Source organism: Nymphalis io, chromosome 12, assembly GCF_905147045.1.
Source record: "Nymphalis io chromosome 12, ilAglIoxx1.1, whole genome shotgun sequence".
NCBI classification, from domain to species: Eukaryota; Metazoa; Arthropoda; class Insecta; order Lepidoptera; family Nymphalidae; genus Nymphalis; species Nymphalis io.
Window position 1 is genome coordinate 4,340,486 of NC_065899.1, and position 13,738 is coordinate 4,354,223.

The following is a 13,738-nucleotide window of genomic DNA, read 5'->3' on the forward strand; positions in this document are numbered from 1 at the left end:
TTATAAAATTAAATCTCACTGTACCGGTTTTTGATTCAATTGATGTCATAAAAGTATATGGAGTCCTACTAAAAGTAATATAAAAATATTCATTTGGATGCACCATAACCATTTTATATCATTAAGTTATTGCAATAAATGCATTTAACATCGCACTTACTGATAAGGTGGTGTGTATTGGGTTCGTGATTGTTTTCAATCCACGTAGGCATAAGTTATTTATTTGTTTACTTGGTTTTGACATTGAAAACGTTGGCATCATCCGCCTTGAGGTCAGAGTCTTGAACAGTCATTTTGCGTTACCTGTCTCATTATGGTCGGGTTTGACAATTAACTATAATTTATCTCTTATGTGCTTTAGTGTTTACACTTTAATTGTCCTTGACATAACATTCCTCTGACTTTTTGACTCTCGTTATTATTATGTTTACTTATACTTGATATTTTAATGTACTTGAGTTAACTACATTCATGTAAGTAGATTGAATATCAGTCTTTTATGGATTATTAACCCTTTATTGACAATACTAGTTACATTGCCGAAGACGTTGCGTTTTTAAAATTTGAAATAAATCGTAAAATAATTTTGGTATAACTGTAGCGCACTCTAGTGACGAAAAGCTTAAATACTAAATTGATGCTGAGATGATATTAAACCAATCTAATGGTACAGCTATTCAACACTAGATGGCGTTGTATATAGTGTAGTATTATAACATAATTTTCATACTTCTTTTATTTGTATTGAAATTATTCTTCAACTCAATTATTTTTGTTGCAGGTGTTGGTAGAATATGATGGAGTTGATTGGCAACGACGTGAATGGGTGGCAGTGTATTCGCGTAAAACATTTCGTGTGTTTTTAGTTGAAAGAACGTTAGTGTGGTCACCCAAAAAATTGGAAAAAGAAGAAGTAAAATGGCCTGCTTTGGTAAGTTGAAATATGTTTTAATAAATAGAATGACAATTATCTATATCGTTATGAGAAAATGATATAAAAGCTACTAGAACGGACCTAAAATTTAAACAGGAATGTTATTACTTGTATTTGTTCTTTATATATTTAATTGATAGTCAGTCTTATAATGATATTCTTAGTTTGTGATAAAAATAATAATAAGAATATTAAAAAAAATTTAAATCCCTAAATTTAATACAACTGTAATCTCAATTATACGGAGTTATAACCACAGAACACTTTTACTCAGAATTATAAGTGAGTATTTATAATACAACATAGATGGCGCCGAAGATAATTTTTGTAAAATGAAAACTGATGTTTTTAAACAATTTTCTTTATATATTCTTTATATTATTATGCATGCTAAGATTTTTTTTCTTGGTTCGGATTTTGTGGGTTCGTGTACCGTTCATCCGTTTGTATTGAATCTTTTATTGTTAATCGGTACCTCCGCTGTATAACAGGTGGCGCGCGAGTCGTAATCGTATCATATAATAGTACAAAAAGAGTCATTGCTACGCATGCAATTATTAGCAAGTTGTTACTTGTTAATTCAATTATTTGAAAAAAAATATATATTAAGGTTATTGTCTTAAATATATTTGATGGAATAAGCACAGCTTGCCCCCCATTTTCGTACGGTGAAATTGGAGATTTATTTTATGGCATTTTTGACAAAATGTATAACAAACTTTGTAATATGTTGATATATTTTTTTGTAATAACAAACGTTAACAGTAACTTTAAGCAGGTTGCATTTCGATAATAAACAATAATAATAGATAATAAACATGCAGGTAGGCAGGCATTACGTTATATGGTCAGGTGTAGTTTGTATTGTACGTACTTCTATTAATATAGTTTAAATGAAGGTAAAGTGTCGATACCTACTTACAATTTCATCTGATAATAATTAATCTTATACACATAGATATGTAATTATGTGGTATAGTAAACAATATATTTTTTCTTCCATAGATAGCTTTATCACCGAGATGGCCTAGTGGTTAGAACGCGTGAATCTTAACCGATGATCGTGGGTTCAAACCCGGGCAAGCTTCACTTAATATTCATGTGCTTAATTTGTGTTTATAATTCATCTGCTAGATGGTGATGGAAAACATCGTGAGGAAATGTCTAATTTCATTGAAATTCTGCCACATATATATTGTACCTACCCGCATTGGAGCAGCGTGGTGGAATAAGCTCCAAACCTCCTCAAAAGGGAGAGGAGGCCTTAGCCTTTTTTTTAAATTAACAAACTGTTACTGTACTGTACTGTAGATAGCTTTAAATGTCGGTAGAACTTGTTATTACTTAGTCCTTTTGTAAAATCAGTATGCATTTTCGTATGATGTTCGTAGTTAGTTTGTCTATTTTTTTTTTAAATATAATAAACGTGTTTAGTGTGTAAATTGTAATACACGTTTATATATTTTTAATGTTTCTTTCTATTTAGGCTTCAATCATTCGTTTTTATAGAGGAGTACCTACTTTGGTAATTATTATCAAAAATTTAAGACACGTAGGTTAGGTTAGGTTATGACACGTTTTCGAAATTTGAACTAGATATTCTATGTGAGGTTTGGTTAGGTTAGGTTATGACACGTTTTCGAAATTTGAACTAGATATTCTATGTGAGGTTTGGTTAGGTTAGGTTAGGTTAGGTTATGACACGTTTTCGAAATTTGAACTAGATATTCTATGTGAGGTTTGGTTAGGTTAGGTTAGGTTAGGTTATGACACGTTTTCGAAATTTGAACTAGATATTCTATGTGAGGTTTGGTGCATTAAACTTATATTTTATCATTGGTACTATCGGTAGTACTTTTGTCGGTATAGAATGTTTTTTTCTACGCAAAGTTCTTATCAGTGAGATTTTGATTTTGATGACATCTTATCATCCCTAACCCTTATAAGCTCTTGATAATTGTATGTGTTTTGGGTTGTTTCATATATTGTTGTATCATAATTATTTTGCTTTTTATGTGCTCAGTGTGAACACAATGTACTGTTATTATATATTTATAATCGAAAATTTAAACACTAATATTTTTTGAATACATGTAAAATAAAAAAAGTTTCATGTTTCATTAAGAGTAACGTATCAGATAAATTCACATTGCTATTTATATAAATTAAAAGTAAAAACGACTCTAAAGTCGAGCTTTGGGGTAAACCTACATTGATTTATGCTCTATTCCAATCGGAGTAGGAGTAAAGGTAAACAAACGGTAGATTTACAAATTGCATGCGATTTTCTAATTGTTCCGTTGTATTACGCACTATAAACAGTTCTTGATTCATTTACCTTTATTTGTATAATACAACACTATTCCCCTTAACTAGTTATAACCACATTAATTTAACTTTCAATTAACAAACAGTGCTAATTTATAAATATTCCTAGAATTAAATTAAGTGAATCAATCATGGATCTTTGTTTTTCAAGAGATTCATTATTTAATTGCTTTCGCGTTCGTTATGATTAAGAAACCTTGCTACGTAAAGTATTTTTTAAGATAAATTATGAGTAAAGTTTTAGGTAAGTGGTGTTTAACAACAATTCTTAATCATACTTTAACCTCAACGGAATTTTTGTTTACTAATATTAATAGTTGCAATAATTTTGTACAAATAATTAATTTATCCGCAATGTAGATTTCACTGGTGAATTCACGCACCCGCATAATCCACTCATATACTAAGTACACGTTTAAAACCGTCGCAAGTACGTGCAAATATTTTGTAATTGGAACGATTGGGAACGGTGTTAATGAAATTCACTTCTCACGTGTCCATGCGGCCTTCAACGTTAGCGTAGAAATACGATAACCTATTTATATACAGTTTATATGTACTTATATTGTTTCATTAGAACTCAATTATAAATATTTAGAATGCTTTTTTAAATTTAAAAAAATTATATAGATGATAAAAAAGCTGAGTTACAATTCAATTAAAAATTATTCGTTGATGTTCATACAGGCAACATAAATATAATTGTATATGATTATTACTTGTACATTTTTTAATTGCTGAAAAAGATAGAATGTGCATTCCGAACAGTGCGGTCCGGTGCAAGCTGTATAAATGTAAATAAATTAAAATTATAAAATAACTTAAAAGTTACAGAAATAAAGCCTACTTCGATAAAGTATAAGATAAGAAATATAAACCATTTCTTATATCGCCAATGCGACACCAATCTTGGGAAATAAGATGTTATGTCCCTTGTGCCTGTTGTAACACTAGCTCACTCACCCTTAAAGGGTGAACCGAAATACATAACACAACAATATTAATATAAGTATAATAATTGATGAATGGGTGGTACCTACCAAGAAGGGCTTGCACAAACCTTCTTCAATCTTACCACCAAGTAAATCTTAAAAAAATAACCTTATAAAATTATAAAATGATAATTCACTTTGTCTGGTTTTATCCTAGTGGCAGGGCTTTGTGCAAGCTCGTCTGGGTAGGTACCACCCACTCAACAGATATTCTTCCGCAAAACAGCAGTACTTTGTATTGTTGTGTTCCGGTTTGAAGGGTCAGTAAACTAGTGTAATTACAGGCACAAGGGACATAACATCTTAGTTCCCAAGGTTGATGGCGCATTGGCAATGTAAGCGATGGTTAACATTTCTTACAATGTCAATGTCTATGGGCTTTGGTGACCACTTACAATCAGGTGGCCCATACGCTCGTCCCCTATACCTACGGTATAAAAAAAATATATAATTTATTTATTTTATTTATTTTTATTTTATTTATTTATTTTAAGGACCACTAGTAGCTACTACATGTTCTAATGACAAATGTAAAACAATTTAGTGAAAATAGCTAACATGTGAAGCTTTTTAAAGTAGCCACAACAATTACAATATTTGTTTTAAAAATATATTAACACATAATTATAGCAACATGAGTAGAAAGATTAAGAAAAAAAATAAGTCCAAATTGGTACAAATTAAAGACCATAAAAAAAATAAACATGCACTTAATAAAATTAAAATTAAAAACACAAATAGTTTGAATTGATATAGGTACAAAATAAAATTAAATAATTCATTAAATTCATGCAAAGTTTACGTTACAAAAAATTACTAAAAATATACTAATTAATATAAAATAAAATTAAGATAACATTATTTATTATTTATTTATTTATTTATTATTTATTTGCATCTCTCAACAATTCTAGCGCCCGTTTACGATAAATCATGGCAAAGTCATTAAAAATATCTAGATCTTGACAAAAACCATTGTACAACCGTGATGATCTAGGCATTTAAGAATAAGATGTAGAAGAATTTGAAGTCGTTACTTCAATTGCTTTTGTTCGAGGCAGACGGTGTTTTGAAGGTGATTTTATAGTTATTATTCAAAGTAAACCTCATCGAATACTGATCAGCAATCGTTTAGGTACGTGCTGTCAAACTTTTCACTGCTAGTTTGAATAATTTATTGTTTTATGTATTTATTTAAAATCGTAATGTTTAAAACATACGTACTTGTTACATGATATTTTCAAATATATTGAGTCGTTTTACATTTTTTATAGAATGTTTTTTAAATGCATTATTTAATGCCAGCTAAGACCAGCTAAGTCAGTATTCAACCAGTAATGTTAATTCAATTTTTTTTAATTTAATTTATTCTAAGTTAATTAATTGTATTTAGTTCATTAAATTAAATACATTACAATAAAAAACAATTCTTTAACGCTTGTTATAGCGTTAATCGAAGAAATCGTTGTATAACATCACATCTATACATGGGTAATTTTTAACAAATAATTACTATAATCATGTCAATGCCTTTAGCCATATTTTAATATATATTAAAGTGATATACATAAATATTCTATAGGTGATAGAATAATTAATGTAATAAATGATTAATAAGTCTTAATTGTCGTCTTATATTCTATTACTGTACTGCAAATTAATTTAATAACAATAATATTACTTAAAAAACAAATGTATGTATGTGGGTAAATATAGGTAACAAAAAAAATATTACACGGTAGCATGCGAAAACGATCCCGTGGCACTCCACGTTAAGACGGAAAGGGTACCGCTGGTTTTTTGTGGGTATTCAGATGTTCGGGACGCACTCGGCGCCTTGGACATCGGAGAGCCCCACATACCCCCTCACTGTTCCCGTGGGGAAAACGCGTAACGCGTTTTTCCAGCGTTAAAATAACAAAAATGTGACACTACATTTACTTGTTTGCTTCTTTCTAAGTTGTTTATAATAATAATTATAATATTGTTTTAGACGTTCACTCCGTTGTCTGCTGACGTCACACTTCAAGCAGACGCACAGCCAGTCGAGTATCTTCATGACAGACAACTTTTCTTTCTTGACTATGCGAACCTGCAGCCTTACCAGGTAACGATACAATCTTTTTTTGTAATACATAAAAGATACAAATTTTGCAAAAAATTCTTGGTTAATCATTTAACTGCTTTTAAACGTATTAAGAGATATGCAAAAGATATAAGATCCGCTTGTAGATGGTTTGGTGCTACTTCTACTTGTCGCTAGATGGCGCTACTTACCTTAAATGTTTATAATTTGTGATGTACAAATTATGTCTATTTTAATTTAAGAGTATATAGTTATTTTTACCTACCAATATGTCAATATTTTTTAATCATGATTAAATTCTATTACTCGCATTTAAAATATATGAATGAAATCATATTCAAAGAAAATAAAATGAATTGTTGTCTACAATAAAGGCTTAAAATAGTTTTAGAAAACATTTCTATTTCTTTATGAATACCGTAGTGTGATAAGTGTAAGAAATTTTACTGACGACATACTTTTATACCTTATCTGTTTAATATAATTTCGATTGTATTAAAATCGAAAGAGATTTAAAAATATGTTCGACTTATCATTGTAACTAAGACATGTTGTTCTTTATGTAAGAACGTTGAATTAAAATAAATTATGACAGTACGAGTTTGGAGCCGTTTGTAATAAAATTCTTGCATATTTAATAATTTGGACGTTATTTTAGGCTGTGAATACATTATGTTTTTGCCTTTTGATATTTTAAAAGGACTTTACGTAATCTCATAATATGCAAGTAGTCATGAATATTTAATGTAATGATAATGTCTTTGGTTGCTTTATTTTCGCAAACGCTGAAGGGTAAACTTACTTTATTACAATAACTTCTACCTCCGAATATGAAATGAGACTTTTATGTAAAAATATTATTCTTAAAAATTCGTGGAACTATATATATATATATATATATATATATATATATATATATATATATATATATATATATATATATATACGATATATACGCGTAGTGTCACTCAATTCGTTAAGTCGACAGATTAACACCAGATTAACAAGAAACTTTTAAATCAATATACATTTTGTGTGCATTAATCCCATAATTCACACTTTAAAGGCACTTTATAGCTTAAATTGTTCATTTAAATGTTTCATTGGCTTATTAAAGCTAGTGTGCAGATCTCTAGGTCTCTGGGTCAGGCTAAAATAGTTTCTGTCTAGAAAAAAATTCTGCAGGATCTCGAGACTTAGAAAGTTACTTTACTAGTCTCTGTTAGGAATGGCCGTCGTGGATGAAATGTCAGGAGGACATCATTATACTTTAGAATACATATATGCAAACAATTAAAATTATTTACAAGTAGGGTATAAAAAACCTATTGAAGAATATTTTTAAAAGCAACTTTTTTTAACTTGAAAATTATTAATTCTTTTTAAAAATAAATGTAATTTTACACTCGCACACTAAAAACTGTTTATGAACGTATATTATATGAAATGCATAAGTTTGTTCAACTCGTATCACTTGTTAAACAAAGAATGGACAAAGTGCATAGACGACCCAATTTTCCAGTGAGACGATCCACACGAGTGTTTATCCAAAGTTGCGCGCCCGGGCGACGTGGGGAGATCAAGGACGGTGTCTGCCAAACAAGGGGTGTTCCCCGGGCGACTAGCGAGGGTGGCCGGGTGGCCGGGAGGCTTGGCGGCTCGGCGGCCGGGAGGTTCAGTGGAACGGGCATGTTTTGATGCTCGCCGCCCGCTATATTGATTTTCCGCACCCGGTTCACCCACGCCTCCCTTTATTATATACATATTCGCCAGGTGGTGGTTATGCCAGTGTCGCGCTATTTTCGGTTAGCTCGGCCTCCCGGTAAAGCGTGATTGATTGGCTGCCTCCCGCAGAATATAATTTTGGCATCGCAACTTTTCTTTTTAATTTCTCACAATTTGACATCAAACATAACGTTCAGTTCAGTTCTCTCGTGTAGAAATGATTTTATTTCCTGTTTAATATAAAATCGCAATTTCTATTTAATTATCATAATGATAATCAATACTATGATTGCCTAAGAATATTCATATATTTAAAGTGCTATTGTTTTCTTTGAATTGATAAGTATGGATAAGAATTGTATATAACAAATTAAAAACTTACGTGTAAATAATGCAATTCTATTTTTTGTCTTTAGTGTTATTATCTTTATTATTTAAAATCTCTATTATCTCCGAATAAATATGCGAATGTAAACATAGATAATCATCAAGGTATTGTGGAATTTTTTTAGACTTAAAAACCTAAAATCCTTATTAAAATCTCAATTATGCGATATTGAAAGTTTTGCGACTTTGCCATGCACGCAACTAAGGGAAACTGTTCCCGCAAAATTTAAACGAGCAAACTTTTCAGTTAGCGTCTGTCCGGTCTCTCCCACCCCCCATGGGAGGACGGAGGGGTCGTGACATTGATGTAGGCATGTGTAGCGTAAGACGAAACGAATGAGCTTCTTATGTAATGTAATAACAGTATCTTTTTACAATAGCAGCCGTTATTATATTTCTTTGAAGTATGTTTATAAAATTATTGAGTTATTAATTATAAACTTGTGTAGGTGACTTAGATATGAGAAGGTTAAACACGTTCCGAATTGATTTGATTTGAATTGATAAGATATATGAATCGAATTGTTTTTTTTTTAAATTATATCAGAATCGCAACCAAGTAGATAGCCTTACAATAAAGTCACTTGTGCTCATAGACGATAGTTTTGTATGATGAAGACAGGCACGGCAGTCTTTCCTCATAAGCTGGCATGCCAATATTACACTTTACAAAAAGCTTTGTTGTAAACCAGTTGAAAGGCATCATACCTACTTTTGGAGATAGTATAGTTTTGAACACTACAGATAATTTATAAAATTACAATTAATGTCTTATTAATATATTATTTGCATTATTTACACTTGGTTGGAATAGATTGTCTTGTACAAGTTTGGCTGATAAGATAACATAAAAAAATAGTATTTTTTTATGTTTAAGGAAGTTATGATCTCAACTTGTGTAATTTAATACAAATTCCAAGATCAAAGAAGCGTAACGTTCATGGTTAATGACGAGGCGATGAAAGTCGAGCGAGCGTAACGTCGAGTTTTGCATTTTGATATAACACGAATGCAGATTGGTTTGTGGACTTAATCATTATATCTTCCTTATTACTAACTATAAATTCCTTTTTTAACATTTCAATGTTGATATATTTGTTGAATACAGTTAATATCAGCTCGCTAAAGTATCATCAGTATTGCTTTTGTTTTGTATATATTGTATAGATTTAGCTTCAATAAAACTTTTATTTTTAAATATAAATGGGCTATGTTTGATAAATAAAGGAAAATGCATAATATATTACTAGGTAGGTATAGTTTGAGATTTTGTCATATCTTAGATAAGTTTGTGATTTTTATTGATAATTTTAAGTTATCAAAATTTCGGTATGCGTTAAATTTTTTGTATGTTTGATAAAATCTACTGAAAAATGTTATATTTATAATATTTTATCATACGAATTCCACGTACACACATATCAATAAAACGATAAGATAATTTGTCGATAAATAGAAATAAAAATATTAAAAAAATGTTGTTTTAATGTTAGCGTAAAAATTTTACGCTAATCGTTCATAACAACAATTTTAATATGTTGTTCATTAAAGAGTTATGAATGTAATATAAATGTACGATACGTAAAAGTAAAGTAAAGCCTGTAAATCTGTATTTGTAAATAATTACTTATGAAAAACCATTTTAACTTATACCCAAAGAAAATAAAGATGGAAATATACTATATAACTTTGGTACCGCAAAAAACATTGATTAAACCGGGCAAGTAATAACTATAGTCAAATGGATTGACAATTTAATAAATAAATTTGAAAATCAAATATCTAAGTTGCTTTGTTTATATGTTGTGCTTACTTTACATTTTAATGATACGAATACATCCTTTATATAAAAAAATAAACTATCTATTTAATTATAATGTCCGTACGATTATCTACCATTTAAGTAAATCTTGTTTTAAATATAATATTGAATTACGTTAAACTCTTTCGATAATTAATTTTTTATCGCTTTATTTACTTATTTAAGCCTTATCTAATTTAAAATTAACATAATTACTTCAAAGGAAGTACCGAGTCATGTGGAATATATTTGAATAAGCAACACATCTACATTATATAATATTATTATTATATATAGGTTAATTATATTGCAAGTAGATTTTAATTTTTTTTCTGTGTAAATAACGACATATGTCAAACAATATTCTGCATCAAATTTAATAAAATTGTTGATAATAGAAATTGAATGGGACAGAAATACAATACTCATTGTTATGTGCAATTACTTATTATGCATAATATCGGTTTTCCTTGTAACGCATGTAACGTGTATTAAGTAAAATATTTATACACGAGGTATAATGTATTATTTAAGTACAAACGAGGAAAGTCTTCGTATTTATTTTATTGTCACGTTGATAGCAGAGGTGACGTGACATTGTACTTCTCTGATGTGGGTTTTTTATCGTATTCAAACGTTTTGGTCGTAAGGTGTTTTTTTTTCTTTAAATATGAATATTTCTGTTGGGTATATATATAATCGTAATATATTTGCGAATATAACTCCGTCAATACATGGATCACTAAAATAAATATAGCTCACAAAAAAAAAAGTGCAGAATTAAAGAAATGGTCCCTTTTCATCTCGTTTGCGTGCTTACGAGGTTGTTGTTAAATTTTAAAGGAACTATCCATTGGTAGCATTGTTTTACATTAAAGGTATAAACTCGTTAGTTATTCTATCCCTAAACAGTAAACAATTATGGGTATTTTTTGGTTTAAATATTTCTTACGGTACCAATCTCTATGGATTGAAATCACTAACCATCTGGACGTGGCAGTCTGTCCGTCTTTCTATTATAAATTTAAAACATTAAATAAAATATACTTTCGTTTCAAAACAATATCCACAAAATATAGCTGAAGATGAATTTATGTTAATAATATGACGTAATTTCAAAATAAAAATAACACAAAAATATTGTTTATGTACTTGAATTGCGAACTTTAATCGTTAAGTTTACCATCGTTTAATCAAAATGCAAACAAGGCAAGAAGCGTAAGTCAAATAGGATGTGAAGATGTGATTTATGTTATGTACCTATTTGCAAATTGCAAAGCTTGATTATATTATGTACGCTGCACACCTGTGTAACTCTTTGGAGTTGAACAATGCAATATTTATCATAACACTAAGTCTAATATAATAATAAGAATGTTTATGTAAGAGGCTCAGCGTGTCTTATTTTCTTTTGATAATAATATGCATTATTATTTGTTACATTAATAGATTTAAACTCATTTGTAAATTAACTAACGATGTCATGTTATTGCAATAATTATATTTCGTTTCATTAATTTATGAGACAAGCTTAATATAATATGTAATAAAATTATTCTATTAAACCTTTTCATAAAAAATGACATTGTTTTGTAATCATTGTGATTTTTGCTCTATATTATTAATTTGCCACATCCCTATTTGCAAAACAGCGATAGTGGTAGTGCTCATTCATTTTACATCATAGCATCTTATAGTAGGTATACATCGGTGTTCCGCAGTGAGCACAAAAGCCCAATTTATTGTTCCCACTCGGCTTACGTGTTTGCGTTTCTCGTTTGTTTCCAGACGTGTTTTATCTGTGATGGATAGGACAGAGTGCATTGTCTCGCCTTAAAACCTTTTTGTATTACTTACTACGTAAGTAACTCGATATAAACTTGAGAAAACTTCGTTTTACGTCTTCATTTTATTACTTCAAAGGCTTTATTATAAGTTTCTTAACCAAGATTCTACTTGGAGATTTTAATATTAAACTTTTAAAAGGATATTAGAGTATGCTTTATTCTTTTTATGGTACGAATTTTAAGATTACAGATTACAATTATATTTCAATCTATCTTTATTAATGGTTCTACATAAAGTCACCATTGTCGGATTATAACTTATTTAATAAATAAAGTATTATACAGTAAGAATTTTATAACAAGAATGGATAGATATTTTAACGGAACAATACCACGGGGGCGTATCGAGGTACTTACCGATTCGTATTGTTTTCAGAAACAGTTAGTAGACCCCTGGGGCGGCCGTCCGTACTACAACAAATGCTCAGTTCGCATATATAGGTCAACTTACCTTTTCCACAAATTTAAACGATTGTTTATTCGTAGCAGTATTAATGTTATTCCTTATATTAATAAATATTTTTTTAATGAAAATATAATGTATGTAATGTTGTGTACGATATAAATGACAATAGCAAATTGAAAGCTACTTTCGCGATATGCATAATACTGAAGCTGATCAAGTTAAATCATGTAAATTATTCATAAACTCTTATCAATAATCCTATCACGGACGAGGAGGGACTAGGGAGTCATGTCATACTCGCGACAGGAAATTGAATGAGCCGCGGGGATGCGAATGTGTGTCAGACATGATGGCTTCCTTGTTTAACTATCTACATACTGATTGATATCTCCTATACCGTCTTACTCATGTGCAAGTAAGCTATTTCTATACATGAAAAGCATTTATGTGTTCTTGTCGATAGTATCAAGATTACATTGTAAAAAAAACTTTAATTTAATTTTTAATTATTTTTTTAAATTACTTAAATTATGTTTTCCTGAATGCTATACTGCTGGGTAAACGATTTTTTTTCTTTAGTTGCTTATTATTTATTAAACTATAATATTTGATTGAGTTCTATACGTTTTACGTTTTTTTTAATCTATTGGCCCACACAACTTATTGCATCTCCCAAAATATAGACTTGCTCAATTATAACGTACTAAAAGGTATCCTTTACTTTATCCTTAGCTGACTAGTATACATATAGATCAAGATAGTCGAATATGGCGAAATTTCAGTGTAACTAAAGGCACAAGGGACATAACATCTTAGTTCTCAAAGTTGGTGCCCATTGGCGATGTAAGACAGGATAAGTATTTCTTACGGCGCCAATGTTTACGAGGTAATAAACCAATATGTGTCAAAATGTATTCACAAGCAAATATTCTCAGAGTAAATCAAGGAAACTTCTATGGTAATTCTAATTGTTGCTCTCTCCGACCTCGTATTAATCACGAGGTAAATTCACCAAATAGAATACCGAGGAAAATAAACAGTACAAGCCTCGAGGCACCGTTGCGTAACGCTGCTGAGTCACTGAGACTGCGTCGAGCTCATCAGAGCGTGACAGTTACACAAATACAAGCGAACAAGCGATTACGATGTTGTAATCTAGGATTACCCATTGAAAATGCTTTGGCCGTGAAAAATTATGCTTAAGGGCACGAGCATGATACCGTTTTTCTATG

At 30.1% G+C, this 13,738-nt stretch overlaps 1 protein-coding gene across 2 annotated transcripts in view; it reads left to right on the top strand.

The window, feature by feature from the left end:
- The window catches only part of LOC126772302 (lysine-specific demethylase 3B-like), a 137,852-nt gene that overhangs the window by 24,891 nt on the left and 99,223 nt on the right, over positions 1-13,738 (top strand). For both annotated transcript variants that reach the window (XM_050492594.1, XM_050492595.1), the window contains exons 2-3: positions 782-931; positions 6,248-6,361. In XM_050492594.1, coding sequence (XP_050348551.1) covers positions 782-931; positions 6,248-6,361 — 264 coding nt within the window. The remainder of the gene's footprint in view (positions 1-781; positions 932-6,247; positions 6,362-13,738) is intronic.